Below are 22,548 nucleotides of genomic sequence, written 5' to 3'. Positions count from 1 at the left end.
AGGGCAAACTGCTGCTGCTAGACATTTTACTTTGCAGTTCAGCCTGAGGGGTATGCAGAGAGGCTTCTGTAGACAGGGTGATCCAGTGAACCTAGCTAAGGCCAGCCAGCCCTCCAAGCTATGCGTGTGCACTAAGTCGCTTCAGTTGTGTCCAACTCTTTCCAACCCCATGGACCGTAGCCTGCCAGGCTCCTCTGTCCATGGGATTCTTCAGGCAAGAATACTGGAGTGGCCGCCAAGCCATGAACCGTTCAAACCTGCTCCTGCCCTCTGGCTGGTCATCTCCCTCCCCATGAGTGTGCAGCATTCACTTGGCCTTTGTAAGCAGACATTGCTGCCAGAGCAGGCTCTCGCCTTCCTTTTATAAGCCAAGTCCATCAAACTGTTTAGTGGTGCCCACCCCTTGCCCATTCTACATCCACTCCTCAGATCTGTGACTCTTGTCAAATCATGGGGTGGTTCTGATGCTGCCAGTCTCTTTGGAAGAATGGTCTAAATAGCCCTTGGTTTTTCAATTCCAGGCTGAGAAGCAAGAAACTTCAGGGGAAAGAAAAAGATGACAGGAAAAACACACATACAAGCTCATGAGGCTTACAAATTATTTTAACATGAAAAACACCAGCCAGATCCAGCTGACACAAGGTATTCAGCCTGGCTCTATAGGGTGGACATGGGACAGGGCACAGTTCTGGGGTCAGAGAAATCACAGGTTCAAATCACTGCCTCCTTTTGAACCTCAGTTTCCTTATTTAAAAAATAAAAATAGTAAAGCCCAATCCACAAAGCTTTGGGTGAGGTCAACATACAGCATGTAGTTGATCTTGTGTTTTCCCCTTTTATATGAAAAGGGCATAACAAAACACAGAAGAACAGGAGCGCTGAATGCTGCAAAGACTGTGAGGAGACTCCTTTGGTTATGGACCACCCCCCAGGTACACTGAAGAAGAACTGTCTTTAGCACTCTGACCTCCTGCCTTCTGCTGAAGGGGACCAGGCAGCCCTCAGCTCAGATGTATCATGTGGGACTCTCTGAACCACAGGCAGAGAGGAGAGCTCTCCCCACAGGGTGCAAGGCCCACAAGGAGGTAGGGTGCAAACTTCCGTGAGATCTATCAGATCGAGTCACGTCCCGCACAGACCTCCGCAGTAAGTGAGAAGACCTGCAGAAGAACTCAGAGCCACTTCAACAGGGGAAACGATCTCAAGTTTCTTTTGATGGGTGATATTGGCAAGACGAGATATAATAAAATGGAATCTGTTAGACTAAAGCCAGAAGTAAGTTATCTTCTTTACACAGATTAAAAAGTTTACAATGTCAGTGAAACTCAGTTTTCCTCCTTTGATCTCCCCTGGCTAGATATCTCACTATTTCCTTCGAACTTGGCCAAACTCACATTTTCTTCTCACTTTGAGGATGGAGCAACAGAAGGTGGATACATGATAAGAGGAAGGCTACTCATTTGATTCATGTGAGAGACCAAAGCAGACCTGAACAGGAGGAGGGAATTTGAGAATGATAATTTTGAGGATGAAGTTTAACTGTTTCTAGGTTGTATGATTTCACAGTAACAATAAAACAAAAGAAAATCTTGAGACTCTTAACAGGCTCCTATACCTTATTATTTTTTTTTGAGACACAAGGAGAAAGAAGCAGGAGTTTCTAAGATCTAAAAATTTAGCTTTTCTCAAAAGTCTATAGGCAGGAATGCAGCTGGTTCCAGTCACAGTGAACTGAAACAGCAACAGGGGCCAGAGGTGCAGAAAGAAAACTTATTTATAATAAATTTTTAAAGCAATGGCTTTTCTTTATCTCAATAAAAGAAACACATTATGTGACAAAACAAAACTGTAATGAAAAAATAACTTTTCCATCTAAGTATATAAAATATAAGAGAAGGTTGCAATAAATAAGAATGAATATTTTTGATTTATTCAAAGTTTCAATCTAAAACCTCAGTGAAATCTACCGCCTTTATTACAAGGGGACTGATGGTTCCTGAACAGAAAGAAAGAAAGGTCAAGAAAGATGGCACCGGACATTGGAGAGTGACCCAAACAGGCCAAGGGTGCAGAAGGTTTGGTCCAATAGATCACACACAGGCTAAAAGCCACATTTTGTTGAGAAATGATGTCAGAACTGGCTAAAGAGTATAAACCTCTGTAAGAAAATTAAACATGGCAAACTTGATTGGGACTCTGTTTACTTCAAATCAATAATGTCTTCATCCGAGAAAGCAGTGAGCTGAAAGGGGCAGCTGCCCCAGATGGGGCTGCCTTCTTGCTCGGCCACAGGGTCTGGGTCGGAGCTGGTCGACTGGTAACGGCCATTGGGATTGGCTTCGGAAGTGGAAGGACTTTCTAGGGAGCTCGATGTGATCCTAGAGGAGAGAAGTCACTGTGAACAGATCCTGGGGTGTACCACTGAGCTGGCTACTCTGCTTCCTGCTCCCCTAAATGCGAGAACCTGTCTTTCCCACCCCCACCATTGTGAGGGAGAGGTGGGCATGTGCAGGAGTGAGGCCCACCCCAACAGAGCTTGTGTTCTGCAGGCAGACTGTCCAGTCTCCTGGGTTGTTAAGGGTTTTAAAGGCCACTTATACGAGATACCCAGAATAGTCAAATTCATGGAGTCAGAAAGTACACTGGTAGATGCCAGGGGCTGGGGTAGGGGTATGGGTTGGGCAGATGGGGAATTAGTGGTTAATGGGGACAGAGCTGCAGTTTAGGAACGTCAAACATTCAGGAGATGGACGGTGGTGGAAGTTGCACACAATGTGAATGTACTTGGTGCTGCTGAACTGTACAGTTAAATGTGGTTAAAATAGTATGTTTTATATTATCCGACTTTTACCACCATTAAAAAAAGGGAGAAAAAGGGAAAAAAGAAAGGTCAGTAGTGACACATATGTGTTTGTGAGGCAAACTGGGATAAACCCTCCCCTGGTTCCCATGGCCTTGAGGACAAGGCTGAAACACCTGACCACAGGCCCACAGGCCCCACCCTGCTGACCCCTCTGGCCTCCTCCCAGCCCTTCATTGCCCTCTATTTTCTCTCTACTCTCAGACACCTGCAAAACCAGTTTGACCAAATTCAGGGAGTTCCTCTGTTCACCAAGGACTCACTGTAGCCTGTAAAAGCCCACGGTCTAGCCTCTGGTTGTTCTTGACCTCACCTCCTTGTCTGTGCTCAAGCTGACCCACTCACTTCCTTCTCTCTCTCTTCAGGACTTTTTCCCCCTGCCCGTTACGCTGCCAGAAGGGCTGTTCCCCCAGCTCCTTCTCATTCAGAGCTCAGCTCCATGCCACTTCCTCCAAGAAGCCTTCCTTGACTCCCAGCTCCCACCTTAAGTAGACCTTTTATCCACCCCACCCCCATCACTTTGTTTTAAACTTCTTTGCAGTGCTGGTCACTAATGGAAGTGATAGCAATTGCTTACTTGTTCACAGGTTTATTGTGTGTTTCTCCACACTAAAATGTAAAGTCCAGGAGGGTAGGGGCCTGGTCACATGGCAGGAGCTCAGTGAAAGTGTTGGATTAAAGCCTGAGTGAGTGCCTTCCTCTCTGGGCCAGGCTAATGGTTGCTTGATTTATGAGACTTGGCTCAGCCTTTCCTGATATTTGGGAACCCCCCTACCCCAAGCATGGAATGGATAGCACACCTCATTCTTCGGTATCACCTGCTGCCCTGGAATGCTATAATTCTCTATAATTCCGGGGGAGGTTGGCCTTCCCCACCAGCTTGTGAGCCCCTGAAGTTCAGCTCCATGTCCCCAGCTCAGTGCCAGGTGCTCTAAGAATGTGTGTTGCATGAATGAATGGAACTGTTCGGGGAAGCACACTGACTGAAACCGCCCACCCTGGCCAGGCACCATAATAACCATCTGCATGAGTTGTTTTATGACAGGAGATCCTGATAAGGAATACGGAACTAATAAGCCACCACCAACCGGAAGAGTTCGGGAAAGGTCTAAAGGAGACACCACGTGACCGTCTACTTCCCAGAATCCCTCTTGCTAGCATCCATCTTGGCTGAGCAATGTGTGCACCATCAGGAAAGACTCTGAATTACAATGATTGGCCAGAGACCACCCGGAAACTAATCCCATCACCATAAAACCCGAGACTGCGAGCCACGCAGCAGAGCAGTACTCCTGGGTTCCCTTACCCTATGCTCTCCACCCGGGTGCCCTTTCCCAATAAAACCTCTTGCTTTGTCAGCACATGTGTCTCCTCAGACAATTCATTTCTGAGTGTTAGACAAGAGCCCAGTTTCGGGCCCTGGAAGGGGGTCCTCCTTCCTGCAACAGAACCTGGACACATGCCCCCTTGGCCTCCACAGAGAAGCAGGCAAGGTGTTTTATGAGGGACACAGAGAACCTCAGGGGACAAATCAGTGGGATTCAACAAATATTCATAGATGTGTGATACTGAATGGCCATCCAGAAAGGATCCACCAGAAGTACTGGAGAGCACTTTTGTTTTAAAAAAGTCTCTGTCAATTTGGTGAGCAAAAGAAGTCTCTGTATTTCACTGTGCATTTGTTGGGTTGCTAGTGAGACTGCCCCTTTGCCTGGGCCCCTTCCTGGCAGGCTGTGCTCTCTGGGGGTCCTCAGAGAGGAGCTGGCTGCTGACCCTCTGCTGCGGCTTGCCCAAGGGGCTGGCCCACGCACCGTCACTCAGCAGAAGGGGCCTTGTGGCTGTCCTGTGACTTGAGGGGCCACCACCCTGAGCATGGGCTACGTCCCTCTTTACCTGTCACTGCTAGTGGACCGCACTGTCCCTGGCTTGGGACCTCCTTGGTTTTCTTCTAGCCGCTTCCGGGCCTTTGACTTGGGCTTTGGTGCTCCTTCTGACCTGGATCCACCGTCATCAGAGAGGCCTGGATAGCAGGGGAGAATCACAGGTCAGAGGGTCATTACCATCGGACTGCCAAGAGACAGGAAATGCCCTTTTTCTCCTGGTTGGGTATTGGTACATTACGGGGATGGAGGCAGGAAGAACAATGATAAAAGTCTGTATTTGTAAATAATTGATTGTCTCGTTGTCTTGTTGGTAGAAGGTCTTTTGTTTCTGATTAGAACGAATATATGTATTGGGAAAAAATGACCCAGAAGAGTTTAATGAAGGAAAGAAAATCTACAGTCCTACCACTGGAAATTGTAATTCGTCAACTCAGAGGTCCAATTTCTGAAAAGCATAGTGGTTTATACAATAATAGTTGGCAAGATCAAGCTTTCTTAGGGAATAATGGGTTAAAAATAGCAATACATACATTTGAAAAGCTCAGTGAGAGGGACCAACTTCAAGAGCCAACCGATTTTGCCAATGTCAAGGTTGCCCTGTCAGGGGGTCTGAATCCCCTTCTCCAGCTGGTCAGGAAGCGTGACCGGAGCACAGGCGTGTGTCCTTGTAGTTTTACACCATGCAGATGCCAACTCAAGCTTTAAACCAGTTCTTACTGGTTTGCCATCACGCCTCCAGTTTTCCTCATTTTGTTTTCACAACTCTGAACAAAAACCTTTACAACAGTCTAGCCTCTTCACGATTATCATGGTGCTCTTTGTGTCTCTGGTCTGGTCTCTCACCTGTGAACTGGGAGGAGGGCATAGCAGGGACCTGACATTGCTCCCATCCCCACAGACCTGCCCCCTGGCCCAGGGGCTTCAGGAAGGGATGACGGAACTGCACCACAAACATGCAAAAAAGGGAACAAAAATATGCAGAAAATCCCAGACAGATTTACATTTTGGATATACAAGTATGAAATGTTACCTGAGAGCTGGCAGCTATAAGCCCTTCTAGACACTTTTCTAGGATCACACCTGTTTAGATTACTTACATTTGAAAAATTGTTATCAGACTAGACAGACTATTTTACAAACTGCCTCCCCACCTGCCCTTCATATGTTTGCGCACTTTCTATACCAATAAGTCTAGACTGACACATCATTGTTGTTGGGTAGACTGTACAGTATTCCTCGGTGCGGGTGCAAGTTTATAATTTCTTTATAAAGCCCTTGTGATAGGGCTCTTTGCATTTGAGGATAATTAATATCCACAAATGGGCTTCCCAAGTGGCATGGTGGTAAAGAATCCCCCCTGCCAACGCAGGAGATGCAGGTTTAATCCCTGGGTTGGGATGATCCCCTTGGGGAGGAAACGGCAGCCCGCTCCAGTACTTTTACCTGGAGAATTCCATGGACACAAGAGCCTGGTGGGCTATAGTCCATGGGGTCACAAAAAGTCAGACATGACTAAGCACAACCAATACGCGCAGATAAAATCAGCAGGTATCTTTACAAACATCACAAACACGAGAATGGACAGCCATTACCCAGCAGCTCCCTGCGGGTCCTGCTCGCTATTTCTTTGATCTCCATGCGGGACAGGGACAAGGAGTGAGTGACAGGAATGGCCGCGATGCCAATGCCGATGGAGGTGGGTGGGGTGATGACCTTGGAGACTAAGGGCGATTTCAGAGGCCGCTCGATGCTTCTGCCCACCAGGTTTCTGAGTGGAATCTTGTACAGATTTTTGGATTGAATTTCACCTGAAATAAGGGTTCAAAAAGAACGTTAGAACTTTTAAGAAGAGCTCATGTTATTCATGAGAGAATATTTCCTGGTTCCTCAACATAATTAGCATGAAAGAAGAATTTATGTCACAGGCTGACCTCCCGCATTTCATTAGGGGCAATAAAGTGGTGGCACCTGCCAGCTCTGTCTTCTAACGGCATCCTGTTCATGGGTGAACGGGACAAAACACCCACTCCTGGTTATGCATGGGCAGGAGGAAGGAGGCGGCAAGAAAGGCACAGCTGTCCTGCTGGGGAGCTCCGAGCTCTTCTGGCAGCGAGCCATAAAGACGACTCATATGGTGAGAAGTTAGGAAAAGCCTGAGGCAGTAACCATAGCAAAGGTCTGCAGGGTTCAAGGGCGAAGCCAGACAGAGTGAAAGCTGGGTGCTGAGTAATGTGTGGGTTTCATGATGATATCCTTTTAGCTATGAAATTCTATTATATTCTTAACATTCCTGAAGGGAAGATAACTTGCTGGGGCCAACTGCAGTCTCGCTAACCCTCAACTTCCTTCTCCCCTTTGAAACAAGTGTTTTCATAATGGGAATTGTTTGGGGGTGGGGATTATCACAAGGTTTCTTAAGAATGCAACCACACTGCAAGTTTTTTTGTGGCTTCAAATAGTGGGTTCCTTCAGCAGTAATCACATGTCAGTATTTGACAATGAACTACAAGGGCTTCCCTGGTGGCTCAGACAGCAAAGAATCTGCCTGCAATGTAGGAGACTTGGGTTCAATCCCTGGGTCGGGAAGATTCCCTGGAGACAGGAATGGCAACCCACTGCAGTATTCTTGCCTGGAGAATTCCATGGACAGAGAAGCCTGGCAGGCTATGGTCTATGGGGTTGCAAAGAGTCAGACATGACTAAGCTACTAACACTTTCACCTTTCAGCGAAATCAGAATGGATCAAAATGTCTATCATAAGACAGTAAAAACTGGACTTCACCTTCCCCCAGGGAAGAAGGAAACACTGGAGTATCTCGGCCTGGGGGTGTCTGAGGAGAATTGTGGGCACTGGCCCCCTTGGAGCTGCCTCCGGACGAGACCTCGTTCGCTGATGCGGTTGCTGTGAAGTAGATATCCGACTGGAGAGAAAGAGAAGGCGTTACTGAGCTGTGTAGTTTTAAGGGCCCTGCACCAACCCTCCTGTCATCACTGCACAGATCCCCAGCTGTCCCATGGGGTCTGTAGTGCAGGAAGAAGCCAGGGAGGTGGCTGCCAGCTCTGGGCTCAGAAGGCTCTTGAGAGCTCAGTCCTCCTACTTCTTATCTACTGGTTGACACACAATAGGAAAGAGCCAGTATCCCACACGCCTTCCACAAATACAGACACAATACACTTCCTTGAAAGGGAGCTTGAGCACCAGAGGTTAGAACTGGGGAAGGTTTGGAATCTAGTCAGGTCTATGTCCCGGGTGGGGTCATGGGTCCTCACTCACGATTCAGCAAATACTCAAGCCCACCCACAATGGGCCGGCTTTGGGGCAATGGCGCTGGTGTGTGGCTGGTGGTGGGCAGCTCCTGTGGACTCAGGGCGCTGAGTTTCAGGGGTCTTGCAAGCTGGCTGCTAAACACGGCCATTATTCAACTTAAATTGTGTTAAAAGAACAAAGGAACTAAATATCAAAATTCAACCATTCCTCATTACTTTACTACACTGACAATTCTCCATAGTCTTGAGGTAGTTTATACAGTGTGTGTGTGTGTGTGTGTGTGTGTGTGTGTGTGTGTGCGTGTGTGCGGGAGGGGGAGATTGTGTAATAGTGGCTCCTAATGCTGTGTGCTGAGGTGTCACACGGGAAGCTTGAGATCAGTCATGGTGGGACTATTTACACTGTGGAAATCGGCAAATGCTATAAATCAGAGGTTGATTTGCTATTTTGTTGATGGTCTGGACTTAAAGTGATGGAGAAAACATGAATAATGAAGATTAAAATGAAAAGAATATTGTCCAGTGCTGAAATTGAAAGAAGTTTTAGTTTAATAATTTGTATGAGGGTGAAAAATAGTTTAATAGATCACATGTCAGATTTAATGACAACAAACTTGGAAAAAGAATGAACGGGTTGAGATACAATTCCAACTGTAAAATTGTGGTTGAACTGCAGCCAGGGGTTGGCTATGGATAAAGGAAAGTCAGTGAAAATTAAAAGAGTAGGACACGACTGAGTGACTAATTCTTGCTGCTTCTTAGTGAAAACAAAAGTGTTTTATGAAAGCCAATTGGCTAAATGGACTTTGAGATAAAAAGCATTGTATATTTTATTATTAGTTATAAATCATAAGCTATTTATATTTTTATAATCAGTAAAATTTATTTTTAAATTTTAAAACATTTTTCATCAGAGGCTTGCTCTACAATGTTGTGTTGGTTTCTGCTCTACAACAATGTGAATCGGCCATAGGTATACACTGGCCCCTCCTTCCGGAGCCTTCCTCCCACCCTCCCCCATCCCACCTTCTAGGTCGTCACAGAGCGCCAGGCTGAGCTCCCTGTGCCATACAGCACCTTCCCACTGGCCAGCTGCGTTTCACATGGTACCGTATACATCTCAGTGCTACTCTCTCACTTCATCCTGCCCTCCCCTTCCTCCGCTGTGTACACAAAGCTGTTCTCTACGTCTGCCCTACGCTGTTCCCTATTCCTGCCCTGCAAATAGGTTCATTAGTACCATTTTTCTAGATCCCATATATAGGTGTTAATATACGATACTATTAGCAAAATTTATAATCAACTGATGTCCATATATATATGAATGTGTGTATACACGCATACCCATTTTCCAAAGATTATTGGTTACACACTTACCAGCACTCTACTGGCACTACGTTAGTGCATAAGATGCTAGGGTCTGTCCTTACAGAACTGTCAGTGTTGGGGTGGGGAGTATGCAGCCTCCCACCACCAAATGTGATGCCCGTTAGGATGGAGCACCGGCTGGCCTGGCAAGGCCATGGAGAGGGTGTGGGGCTGACCCGGAGGAGGGAACCAGAACAAGACCCGGTGGGTTATGTGCCTGCGGTAGAAGCCACCTGGGAAGATCTTTGTTCCTGCATCCCTCAGTTTTGCGCACATTGTCACTGGGCATGAATCTGTCCATCAGTCATAGTATGCGGGACACAAGTTCAAACTGAAGACAGACAGCAGCAAAGGAAGAAAGCACTACCTCAAGCTCTTAACTGTTCTAGCCTCGGACTGTCCTTCTGTGACCAGCGGCCCAGGGTCACATGGAGGACTTCCGTTTCCAGCTGCGCGCTGCTCCCTTGCCGCCACCAGCAGGGGTGACTCTGGGTGCTAAGGAGGTGTGTTTTGCAGCCCAGGGTGTTTTGAACCCACACAGGAAAACTCAACCTAGGACTGTTTCCAGCTTTCTCATCTCCACACACGTGTGGTGGTGTCAGCATCAGTCTTGCCACGAAGGTGTCCTCGCCCGCCTGAGACCTCGTGGTGCTGGGGCACCCGAAGCCCCTCAGACAGAAATAAACCCCAGCTCTACTCACCCTGGAGGCCACGAGCTGTAGCTGAGGCACGACGGCCGTGTGGACCAGGTTCCCGTTCACCACCAGGCGGATCTCCATGGAGTCGGTGGTGAAGGCCAGCAGGTAGGGGAACGCACAGACTGCAAGGCAGCGGGGCGTCAGCGCCCAGCCCGGGCTGCGGCTGGGGCGCTGCTGGGGCCCTCTCACACCCACCTCGCTTCTCTCCCCTTCCTCCGCTGCGTTTCTTCCTTCGGGGGCGCATGGCCCTTAGTTCTAGGAGAGCCTCCCTCAGCCGCTGAGCGCCTGCCCGCACTGTCCCGGCTTCTCCCGCGTTCCTCCCCCACTGCAGTTCCCCACCTCATCTTCCGGGCACACTGCCCATCCGGGTCCCCAAGACCTTACCCCCGGTGGTCCAGACACGCCCTCTCCTGCCCACATGCCTTCTGTCCAGGAACCTGGCCTTTACTCCTTCATTCCCTGTCCCTGAGTCACCCTCCCCTACGCTCCTCCTGTCTGTGTGTCTGGGCAGGGGCTGCGTCCTGTTCCTGCTCTCCTGGTTTCACCTGTGACTCTTCCTACCGCTCCCACATCTCTAGCCTTGATCTGTCCAGTGGGTCCTTAGTGCCGTGGCTCAGACCTGAGACCCATTTCTAACCCTCCCCTCTCTGTCCTACCATAACTAATCTGCACCCAAGCCATCCGGTCCTCCCAGTACCTGGCTCCAGCCCTTTGCTCTTCAGTTAAAACTCTATCATGTTTACCTATCAACAAATGCTTTTGAGGACCATAATGTTAATATATGTGGCTCTGATCTGACTCTTGCTAGGCAGATTGCCCAGCTGTGGATCCTAAACCACAGAAACAAAGCACCACCAAAGCACGTCCTGACGTTTCAGTGGCAGGTCAAGTACCCGAGTTTCTGTGACTCTAGACTTTCAAGCTTCAGAATGTGTAAGAAGGCTGCTGAGTGCATTATGCTTCTCTCCCAAGTCAGTCAGAGGTTCAAGGATGGAATCTTTCTAAATTCTCATATTTTAGAAGTCAGAAAGTGAGGCCCAGAAATGAAAGGGTACTGCAAGATACCCAAGTACTGAAAACAGATATTTAATTGCTCGCAAAGGCTCACATCCTCAGGCACTGAGGAGACCTCGGAGGAACAATGGGAGACAATAGTCCCTGAAGGGGAGCAAAATGAAAAACAGTTAAAGAAGAAGAGTGTTTATATTCATCATACTCAGAGAATTCATGGAAAATTTAGTGGTAAGCCAGCGCTTACATAGGATGGAGCAGTTCAGATGTGTCTTTCTGGGGGAAGACCATGATGACAAAAGGTTTCCTTACCAATCGCACAGGGAGCCTGGTTCCAACAGAACTGGAAATCTGACGCAGAGGGTTGAACCAAAAAGGAGCCACCATTAAACGGGCAAACCTTTTTGTAGATGCAACTGTCTGCAACAAAACAACAGCGACTTATTTTTGTTGGAGACGACACTCAGGCAACTGTAATCAGATAAATGAGACACAGGCCACAAGAAGAGCATCCTATCTATCTGTTCCGAAAGCCAGCACAACCACTGCCACGCTGCCAGATTTCTCAGGGGCAGAAGGCAGGCAGAGCCAGAGTAATATTTCTGCCACATGTCGTCATAGCTGCCATTTTTTGGAGAATTTACTATGTGCCAGATGCCAAGCTTTAAAACATTTTCCCCTTTAACCTGTACACACTTATGAAGTAGATGCTGTTATTACGCTCATTTTGCAGATGAGAGAATCAAGGCAAGGGGCGGTGAAGTAGCTTGTTCACGGCCGCACAAGTCCTGCATGGGGGACAGTATTGGTTGGTTTGCAGACAAGAAGGGGCACTTGATGGTACCCCTGGATGGAGGAAGCTCTCCTACAGGGGATCATTCCCTAAACCTCACTCAGCAGGACATGTGAGGTGGGACTCATACACTCCCTGCAACATTTTATAATGAAAACTTGAAGCCATATGCCTGTATCACCTTTGTAAGCCTGAGCCAGCATTAAAGTAAGGCCAGGTTAACTCAATTATCTGGTTCTTGGCCTGCTCTGAGCTCTAAACACAAGTCCAGGTGGTTCAGACCCTCATAGAGTGAAAAAGTTTACCAAGAAACCAGTTCAGTTCAGTCGCTCAGTCATGTCCAACTCTTTGTGATCCCATGGACTGCAGCATGCCAGGCCTCCCTGTCCATCACCAACTCCTGGAGCTTGCTCAAACTCATGTCCGTCCAGTCAGCGATGCCATCCAACCATCTCATCCTCTGCTGTCCCCTTCTCCTGCCTTCAATCTTTCCCAGCATCAGAGTCTTTTCAAATGAGTCAGTTTGTCGCACCAGGCGGCCAAAGGATTGGAGTTTCAGCTTCAGCATCAGTCCTTGCAATGAATATTCAGGACTGATTTCCTTTAGGATAGACTGGGTGGATCTCCCTGCAGTATGAGGGACTCTCAAGAGTCTTCTCCAACACCACAGTTCAAAAGCATCAGTTCTTCACCTCTCAACATTTTTATGGTCCAACGCTCACATCCACACAAATGGAAAAACAAAGACCCCTTTTATTGCAAAAGCCTGCCACGTTTTAGCCATGCAGACTAGTTTTTCAATTATTTTTAAAAGCAGCTTTACTGAGATATAATTTATATACCATAAACTCATCCATTTTAAGCATTCAAGTCAATGAACTGTAGTCTCTTTATAGAGTTGAATAACATCACTGCAATCTGATTTGATAACATTTTCATCACCCTAATGAGAAACCTTGGGCCCATGAAGCAGTCTCTCCCTGTTCCTAGCATCAGAATTGACAGCTGTGGCCCCTCTGTGAGAGGGGAGAGGTCACAGAGCCAGAGCTACTGCGGAGGCCTGCCGTGTGGGGCCAGGCTGGGGCGGTGGCCGAGGCCATCTGAAGCCCTGCCTGTCTATCCCTTGGAGAGTCCTGCAGGGCTCAGGCGGAGAAGGCAATGGCACCCCACTCCAGTACTCTTGCCTGGAAAATCCCATGGGCGGAGGAGCCTGGAAGGCTGCAGTCCATGGGGTCGCTAAGAGTCAGACATGACTGAGCAAGTTCACTTTCACTTTTCACTTTCATGCACATGAAAGGAAATGGCAACCCACTCCAGTGTTCTTACTTGGAGAATCCCAGGGACTGGGGAGCCTGGTGGGCTGCTGTCTATGGGGTCAGACACAACTGAAGCAACTTAGCAGCAGCAGCGGCAGCAGCAGGGCTCAGGGGCTCCTTTGATGAGACCCGTGTGCCTTGTAAAGCAGTTTCCTTATGCTGTTTTATCATAGTTCTTCTAACAGAGTGAGTGATTAGGACAGAAATTATTATCAGGATCAGTTATTGCTTTTGCTACAGTGGACTCACTAGGGGAGGAAAAGAAACCTCACTCTCAAAGACCTTGCTCCTGAGAAAACAAGTGCCCACGAAGGACACCCAGGTCTCCCAGCAGTGCCCCGGACCTGCTGGGCTCACCTGAGGTTGGCTTACGCCTCTCCCCTCTGTCTTATTTTCCTTTCTCCAGTGTATCTTTCCCAACAGCCTTATGCATGCTGCTTATTCTACGTTTTAGAAAACAAAACCTTTTGCCCTCTCTTCCTCCTCTAGCTGCTGCAACCTTCCTTATTCTTTTCCCTTAATGCAAAATTCTTTGAAAGGCTTGTCTGGACTCCCCAGCTCCACTTCCTCTTTCCCAAGCTCTCCTGACCTGTGTAATCAGGCTTTTGTCCCAGCCCCTGCCTGCCTCACAGGCGGTCACGCAGGCCTGGAGCGGGTGACTGGACTGCAGTCCAGAGGTCCTGTCTCCCCCTTTTCCAACGGGATCCACCCCAGGGAAGTAGAAGGGTCTCCCTCCCAGTGACGAGAGCTGGTGGTCTCAGACCAGCAGGTCACTTAATTCAAAAAAGAAGCCAAGAGTGTTTCCTGAATTCCAGAGCTTGCAGCCCATTCACACCCGTGCACGGGCACCCATGCGTGGCTGGCCCCAGAAGGGTGAGCTCACTGCATCCCTGGCAGTGCCTTCCACTGTTGTGTCTCCAGAGCCTGACACAGCCTGGCACAGAGAGGGCCGTCCCTTGTAGTTAAATGGGCCCTGCATGGGGATGAGGGGGACAGGAGTCTAAGAAAGTCACTGCCTTGGAAGCAGCTCAGTCTATGACCTTCCCGCTGGTGAAGAACAGTATGTAGATTTTAGTTTTAAAACAAATTTCTCTGAAGAAAAGTCCCTTTTGGCACGTGCAAACGTTTTTAACTTATCTGAGAGAAAAATTTATGTATAGAAAACTCTGGGTTTCTGGAAGTTATATTTTAGAAAGAAGCAAACTTAAAAAATCAGCTTCAAACTTGGGGAAAACAATCTCCTTCCACAGCTCCTGGCTGGAAAGGGCCTTTCCTGTCGGTGTCAGTGACCAAGACAAGAACGTGGACTGAGATAGCAGGTGGGTGTGTACTGTGTGGGGGATGAGTTATAGAAGTCAGCTGGTCACTGGGGAAAACCAGCTCATTCCCTGGATCCCCAGGTACCTGCCAACCTGCCGAGAGAAAGAGGGACATGGAAACTGAAAGCCAGATGCCTGACCCAAAGCAACAGGAGGAAGTGGCAAGGTCTAGGGAGACTGAGTCAGGTCTGGGGACCCCCATGGGATTGCCAAGGCCTGACCCAAGTGAGGTCAAAGATCATCTTCTGATGGCCGGTGGGTCTGTGAGAACAGATACATGCTGATCACATCCTGAGATGAAACCAGGGCCTGTAGCCAGGAGGTGATCAAAGCCCAAGGAGCTGGAACTTTTAAGGGGCTCCAGGAGCCAGAGGCCCAGTGTGGGACCACCCCCTCAAATCCCACCCCCCACCTCAGCACTGCCTGCTGACTCGGCTTCTAATTTTGTGTAGAGAGCTTGCCATCCACATTGTTTCCATGCCCCTCTTTCATTTTGGGACTCACGTTCATGGTCTAAAACCTGCTCTCTTTCTGTTTTCCTTTACCACCTAAAATCACCCCCAGGTGAGCAGCTGGAAGAAAGAAGTATTAATATCTATATCAGTTTTTAAAGCCATAAGTTTTTCAAATAGGTTTTTCAATAAACTAAAAAGACCACACTTTAAAGAGATGAACATCTTACAGAAGTGGCCGCACACAGGTGCGCGCCTACTCTGTGTGTCCCTGGAGACCTGGGGCAGAGGGTGGCAGCAGCTGCAGCAGCCCAGCCCTCTGAACGCCGGCAGCTGGGCAGCGAGGATCCACGCCAGAGCGCATGGCCTCTTGCTGTCACCCTAGGTGTGGCCCTTCTCATCAGATAGGCCAGAAAGATCTGCTGTTTTGAGGAGGGTTTTGACAGATCTGTGGATGAAATATCCTAAAAGAGCGATTTATTGGTGAAGTTCTTTGCTGATTCCCTATAAATCTCGAATTTTGAAAGAGGAAGTTTACCCAATAAATTTCTCTATGGAAAATTACCATTCTTACTAATCAAAGATTAGTAAGATTAATTAATCATTGTATCTACATTAATTATTAATACATTAATTAATCAATGTATCTGCCCCATGTGCTATAACCAGCATCACCACTCAAAACTGATACAATTCTAGGCTGAAAAAAGGTTTTATTTAGTTAGACTGCATAGCCTGGGTCCAAGAAAATATCTCACTATCTTTAGCTTTAAAAAGATCCTTTTTTATTGTGGTATCACATTAGCTTTTGAAAAGCTGCAAAACCTTAAGTCCTATTTGATATCTTTGGTCTGCCTGAAACCCATCTGCCACCTGACCCAAAATAATCCAGCTGAGGCCAGGCATGCCAGGCTGAGGCTGATTTCATTAACATCTGAGAAACAGCAAAAAGGGGAAGAGTAACTGTCAGGGCACTGGAGTCAAGAGGGCCCCAAATGTCAAGAGAACCTGGGCTCTGCCGTTTGAGAAAGTCTGTTCACCACTCAGGTGCCTTATCTCCAGATGACAGAGAGTAACAGAAACTGGGTTTTTTTTGGACTCCGAAATCACTGCAGATGGTGACTGCAGCATGAAATTAAAAGACGCTTGCTCCTTGGAGGAAAAGCTATGATCAACTTAGACAACATATTAAAAAGCAGAGACATTACTTTACCAGCAAAGGTCCATCTAGTCAAAGCTATGGTTTTTCCAGTAGTCACATATGGATGTGAGAGTTGGACTATAAAGAAAGCTGAGCGCTGAAGAATTGATGCTTTTGAACTGTGGTGTTGGAGAAGACTCTTGAGAGTCCCTTGGACAGCAAGGAGATCCAACCAGTCAGTTCTAAAGGAAATCAGTCCTGAATATTCATTGGAAGGGCTGATGCTGAAGCTGAAGCTCCAATCCTTTGGCCACCTAATCCAAAGAACTGACTCACTAGAAAAGACCCTGATGCTGGGAAAGATTGAAGGCAGGAGGAGAAGGGGACGACAGAGGATGAGATGGTTGGATGACATCACTAACTCGATGGACATGAGTCTGAGTAAGCTCCGGGAGTTGGTGATGGACAGGGAGGCCTGGTGTACTGTAGTCCATGGAGTCGAAAAGAGTCGGACGTGACTGAGTGACTGAAATGAACTGATCAGAAACTGAGAAGTCAGTGAGCAGTGGGTGGGGCTGATGGAGCCCAGCGCGGGACACATGGTAGGGGTTCCCTAGATGGAAGCCCCTGCCATCACTTCCGCGTCCCAGAGACACCCCAAGGCGACTGCTGTACCATCTCACTGAGAGGTCTGGGTATTGGGAGATCCAGGTGGGAAGGCAATTTTTAGCTGCACCCTGGAGTGCAGTTAAGGATCCAGGAACAATGCACCAGATAAACCTAAAGCTAAGTCCCTGTACATTGTCCAGAAAGAAAAAAACAACAGTGGATTTTAGCAAGTGGCGATCAAAACACATCCCTTACTTACAGTTGTAACACAGGAGCAGACCGGCTTCCCCGTCTTCGTACACATCAATAGCTGCAACGAAATTAACCTGCAATGAGAATGGGCAATGGTAGTGGGCAGGCTGGACACTGACACTAGGAAAAGATGTTCTCAAGTTTCTGTAAACTCAGGCATGACTGCAGTCCATGGTGTGGACTTTCTCATCATCTTTTCAAACCCTTTAAGAAGCTCTATAGGGGAGAGCTCTCTATTGGCAGGCCTCCCATTTATACAGCAGGCTCCAGTCCACCAAGCTTTTCTCGCCAGTTATTCCTTTCATTTCCACATCAACCCTGGAAAGTAGATGGGATTGCATCCATTTTACAGATGAGGAAAGCGAGGCTTAGAGAGGTGGAGTCACTCTAGTCCCTCAGTGAGGAGGTGCCCCAGCCAGGATCTCCACCAGGTCCCTGGTTCTTTTCCAACCTCAACACCCTTGCCCTCAGCCACACTGCCTCCTGCCTCAAACACAGTCTCTGAATCTCCCCAGATCACCATGTCTGCACTTCTTTTCCCCCTTTTTCACTTCTTTCACTTCCTGGGAGGCGGCTTGACAAGATGCAGAGGGTGTTGGAAGCCCCGGCTCTGTGGCTTTGGTGAGCCTCTGTTTCTGCTTTTGAGAAGATGGTTCTCAAGTTTCAATCAAATCTCCAAGCCTTTAAAAATCTCCTCTTCTTTTGCTGCCTCACTTGTCTTCTCAGCCCTGTAGTCTGGCCTTCAGTACCATCAGGGACGCTGCCCTCTCTTAAGCTCCAAGGTTTCCTTCTCTCCAGACTGAAGGCCTCTGACCATGGCTCATCTCTCCATCCATATCTGCACAACCTCTGACAGGGGACAGCTCCTCCCTCTGGCTTCTCTCCCATTTCAGATTCTTCTTCCATTTATTGGCTCTTCTCTCATTTAGAAAAAGCCCCAGCTTGATAGCTTTGGATTTTACTCTGCTCAAAATCTCTAAATCTACAACCTCAGGCACACATTCTGAGCTCCAGCCCAGGTTCCTAAGTCTTTTGTTCTCTCAAATGCAGTAGGTTGAGAAGAACTCAAGGGGCTGGGTTGGGGAGCAGACAGGAGCAGGTCAGACAGCCCCCAGTTGCCAGTACCACTTGCTGCCTCTTGTGGTTTGTGGTAAATGGCCCTCTGGCCCCAGGTCTCCATCTGTAAACTGGTGTAACAGTAATCCTGACACTGCTGGATTTTCATGAAAATTCCATGAAACAAGGCAAACATTGTTGCACAGGACCTGACACAATCAGCATTCCATGGAGGTCTCCCATGACCAGTTTCCTTTCAAGCCTCCTCCTTTCTTTTAGCAGAGCTACCCTCAAAGTCTCGGAGGGGTTCCTTTCTCACCCAAGTCCAGAGTATCCTCTTCCTCATCTCACCCCTGCTGCACCCCGGGCTCAACCCCGCCTCCCGGGCTCGGCCCCACCTCTGGACTCGGCCCCACCTCCAGGCGCGGCCATTGTCTCCCTCTAGCTCGGCTCGCTCCAGCCCCTTCCAGCCTCTGGGCTTCCCCATTTCCCAACCCAGGCCCTCTGCCCAGCTGGCCCTCACTGCTCTCACCCAAACACAGCCTTCTCCTTTGAACAGTCTGGCATTGTACGAGTCATCATTAAACACACAGAAATGAAAGGACAGGGTCTCACCCCTCAACAAAATGTCAGAAAAACTTACAAGTACATAAAATAAGTTATAGTAGAGCCCATACCATAACCATGAGTTGCGGAGGCTCTGTAGGGGTGGGAAACAGTGAGTCCTAGAGGTCAAGGGTGTTGATTCTAGGGTCAGAAGGACCTGGGAGTCAAATGCCAAATACTTCCTCTGCTGCTATGTGTCACAGCCTCTGTTTTAATTATCTACAGGGCGTGCACTGCCGTCTCAGTTTCGCTTGCTTGCTGGCACTCTCCTCCGTGCTGGGCTCTCAGCTCTATGAAGCAGTGGCCTTGCTCCGCTATGTGACCCCCTCAGTCCCTGGATCAGGACCTGTCAAGTACCAGGAGCAGAGGGCATGCTACCTAGAGGCATGACCATGTAAATGAAATGCCAGTCCTGCCACCCGAGAGCAGTGGGCACGTGGTCAGGGGTTTAACTTCACGGAACCTCAGGGTCTTCATCTGTAAAATGGGAGAGGCTGGAACATCTGCCTCTAAGGGGGCTGAGGATTCCAGGAGGTCACACCAGTAAATGCTCTATAAATGTCAGCTGCTGGCATGACTTGGCTCTGGAACCTGCACCACTGGGGAGTATCATGGGAGGGAACAGCCCTCGGGCCCCTAGAGGGAACCCTCTGTCCGTCCCCAGCACTCTGACTTGAATCACTGCCTCCTTGGTGCCCCCAGACTTGTCAGTTAGATTACATTGATGTCAACCAGTGGCTTCCAGCTCTCGTGGGTGCTGCTGTGTCTGCTCTGCACTTTCTGAGGGAGCAGCTGAGCACCACCAGCTGTGTAACCTGGACCTGCTCTCCTCTTCAGGCTGTTACGGGGCTGTGGCTGCCACGTGCTGGGTTTGAGGGCACAGTCCTGGGAGGCAGGCAGTCTGGGCTTAAGTCCTGCCTCTGCTACTTACTGGCTGTGTGGTTTGGGGTAAATAAGTGACTTCTCCTTTCTGAGCCTCAGCCTCTTTTTCTGCAGAAACCGGGGAGAGAATAGCACCTGCCTGTCAGGGCTAAGGGGCCAAAATTTGGGGTCAGTGACCATAGCGTGGACTTAATCACTCCCTCCTCAGGCCCTCAATCACATTTCATCAGACCTTCATTAATACTGAGCATGGTGAGGCCCGGTTCACGTGTACATGTTATATGTACAGATGTTGGTATAGATGTTAGCTCCCGGGCGAGGGACCTCAGAGGAGACATTCATGCAGGAGACATTCTTGACCAGGTGAGGACCTAAGAATTCACTGGGAGAGCTTTTAAAAGATACATATTCTGGGTTCTTGCTCCTGGACATCTTGATATATAGTAGGTCAGGGTAGGATAAAGACATTCGCCTTTTATTTTTTACTTGATTAAAAATAGTTTATCTTATTGCATTTTAAAATAATAAAAGTAATATATGGTGGTGGTGAAAATTCAAAACACAGACTTGTAACAAGTGAAAGAGGTTGGCACTGTGAGGTCAATGTCCAACCTTCCCGTGTGATTCCAGGGTGAGCTCTCAGTGAAGACCAGCTGGGGTCTGGGCAGACAGTCAGGACGGGGACCTGGGCCCAGTGAATAAGCCAGAGACCCGGATCCTGTTACCTCCCTCCGGAGGGGGCCTCTGTTGGGGAAGGAGGCCGGAGCTGGCTGTTGGATCCGGGGCAGTACGTCGGAGTTGGCCTGTTGGTAGAACAAACTTGGTGTTGACTTTCAGAAGGCTGCTCTGGTGCTTCCTAAACAGCTCCTCTCTCGAGCTAGGATTGTCTTGGACCTTGAGGTGGGTTTGAAGCCTGCAACGGGAATCAAGGGGTCTTGGCTGAGACGAGAGGAGGGGCGGGGGCAGGAAACCAGGCCAGCCTGGCCAGCATGGTGGCGCATGGAGGAGGTAGGCGTTGAAGACTGCTTGAGGCACTAATCGCCGGCGAGTCCAGGAGGGTCAGCCTCTCTCCTGCTCCACTGAGCTCAGGGCTTGTCCTGCAGGAATGTCTTGGTGAGAAGTAACCCTGTTTCTGCAGGCCGCTTCTACCCGCTCATTAGTTTGCTCATTTCTCTAGGGCTTATCTTTCCAACCAAACAGTAATTTCCACCCAAAGACAAGCCACTGTCTCAGCACCTCTGCCTGCTCAGCAAACGTAGCCACTGAGGATTAACTCAGTGGGAATATACACACTGACCCACTCAAATCCCCAGGGTAGTGCTTAACAACACAAAGATGTTTTTAAGTGTTTTTTCTTAGAGAAAAGCTTTGCATCTTTGTTTTACAAAGCATGTTGAAGAAAAGACAGAAAATTTTGGAGGTTTCTCATACCTTCCAGCAAAACAAAGCACAGAAGTCATCAAAGAAAACTGCTTTTAACTCTTTTTTCCCTGGATCTTCATGAATCTTAACAGAAAAAAATCCACAGACACACTCATGAATTATCAAGGTATTAAATACAAGTAAATAACAATAATTTCCAGGAAAAGCGGGTTCAGTCTTAGGAAACTGGTTGCCAGGGAAGGATTGATTCAACAAAGATCTTTAAGCCATGCCTTTTCTGACTCCTATGATTGGTTGCACAGATTGTATTTTTTAATTTAAAAGAATTTAATTATTCACTTGGCTGCACTGGGTCTTGGTTTTGGCACTCAATCTTTTTGGTGGCATGCGGGATCTTTCATTGCAGTATGTGAACTCTGAGTTGCGGCCTGTGGGCTCTAGTTCCCCGACCAGGGATCAAACCCAGGACCCCCTTTATTGGAAGGGTGGACTCAGCCACTGGGCAGCCAGGGAAGTCCCTGTCCAGAGTTTTGAAAAGCAAGAAGGGAAGGCCAGATTGGGCTCTGAGTCCTTAGAAGACAGCCTTGGGAAGAGATGACAGGTTCCCAGTTGCTGGGATGGAGGGGACCCTCCTGGCCTTGCTAGGAAGAGTGTCAGGAGAGCTTCCATCTCCTGGGACTATAGTAACATCACCTGGGGGAGACTTACAGTCTACTGATTCTCATCCCATACACCCAGGACTCCTGGTTTAACTGATTTGGGTGTATCAGAGCACCAATGTGTTTAAAGCTTTCTGGGCAATTAGAGCCACAGTTGAGAAGCAGTGTGTACCAGTGATTCCCAAATTTGCCCACATCACCAGGGGACCATCTAAAAATTCTAAAGCTCATGTCACACCCAAGGCTGGTGAAATTGCTGGGGGGTGGGACACAGGGCATCGATAGCTTTGAAGTTCCTCGATGACTTCAACGCCAGATGCATTTGGGTGCTACCAGTATACACACATGAAAGGGCAGACTGAGCTGTGATTGATAACAGCTGAAGATAAGTAGGCCTCTTAATTATATCTAGATGTTTCTTTTTCTGATTTTTCTATTTCTTAAAATTTTGCTCTCAGGTGTTTTCTTTAGAGTAATTAGCAACTTTAGTGAATATTTATGTAGGGCTGGTCCAAATTTAAATTGTATTTTTTTAGTTCTTGTAAAACATAATTAAATTCCTCACTCTCTGACACATCTGAATAGGACTGGGGGAAGCTCTCATCAGGAATGACACTCTCCCTGGGCAACATTCTTGTTCTGCCCTGTTCTTGTACCTGAGCTGGAGTGCTGGCCCTGCACCATGCAAACCTCCAGGGGCTCAACTGTCATCAGGCCTTGCCCTGGTTCCCAGCGATAAGTGGGCTGAAGAACTCTGTGAGTTGCTTGTCAGGTTTTGTCCAGATCCAGCACATGGCTGCCCTCTGTGCAGCTCAGGCCAGGAGGTGTAGACCCCCCAGTGCTGATCTGCTTTTCCTCTCTCTCCCAATGGTGTTTCATCCCATCTTCCTTTCCTAATACACCTCTAAGGGAATGGAGACTCGGGCTATGCTCTCCCCCACCTTCCAGCCCTGTGCTGTGGGTCTGCAGTGCCTCTGAGGGTAACCCGACTCT

The 22,548-nt window shown here is 48.3% G+C and overlaps 1 protein-coding gene across 4 annotated transcripts in view; it reads right to left on the bottom strand.

Moving 5' to 3' along the window:
- GARNL3 (GTPase activating Rap/RanGAP domain like 3) overlaps positions 1,900-22,548 on the bottom strand; it is a 166,335-nt gene continuing 145,686 nt past the window's right edge. For 2 of the 4 annotated variants that reach the window (XM_018055802.1, XM_013967918.2), the window contains 8 exons: positions 20,239-20,316; positions 16,977-17,043; positions 11,400-11,507; positions 10,080-10,198; positions 7,526-7,664; positions 6,336-6,551; positions 4,754-4,880; positions 1,909-2,378 (listed from right to left, as the gene is read on the bottom strand). In XM_018055802.1, the coding sequence (XP_017911291.1) occupies positions 2,201-2,378; positions 4,754-4,880; positions 6,336-6,551; positions 7,526-7,664; positions 10,080-10,198; positions 11,400-11,507; positions 16,977-17,043; positions 20,239-20,316 (1,032 nt within the window). In that variant the 3' untranslated portion in view covers positions 1,909-2,200. Of the gene's footprint in view, positions 2,379-4,753; positions 4,881-6,335; positions 6,552-7,525; positions 7,665-10,079; positions 10,199-11,399; positions 11,508-16,976; positions 17,044-20,238; positions 20,317-22,548 lie in introns of all 4 variants that reach the window. The other 2 variants (XM_013967919.2, XM_018055804.1) reach the window with 2 other exon arrangements.

Source organism: Capra hircus, chromosome 11, assembly GCF_001704415.2.
Source record: "Capra hircus breed San Clemente chromosome 11, ASM170441v1, whole genome shotgun sequence".
Lineage (NCBI taxonomy): Eukaryota > Metazoa > Chordata > Mammalia > Artiodactyla > Bovidae > Capra > Capra hircus.
The sequence above is the reverse complement of the archived record's forward strand: the minus strand, read 5'-3'. Positions and strand labels throughout refer to the sequence as shown.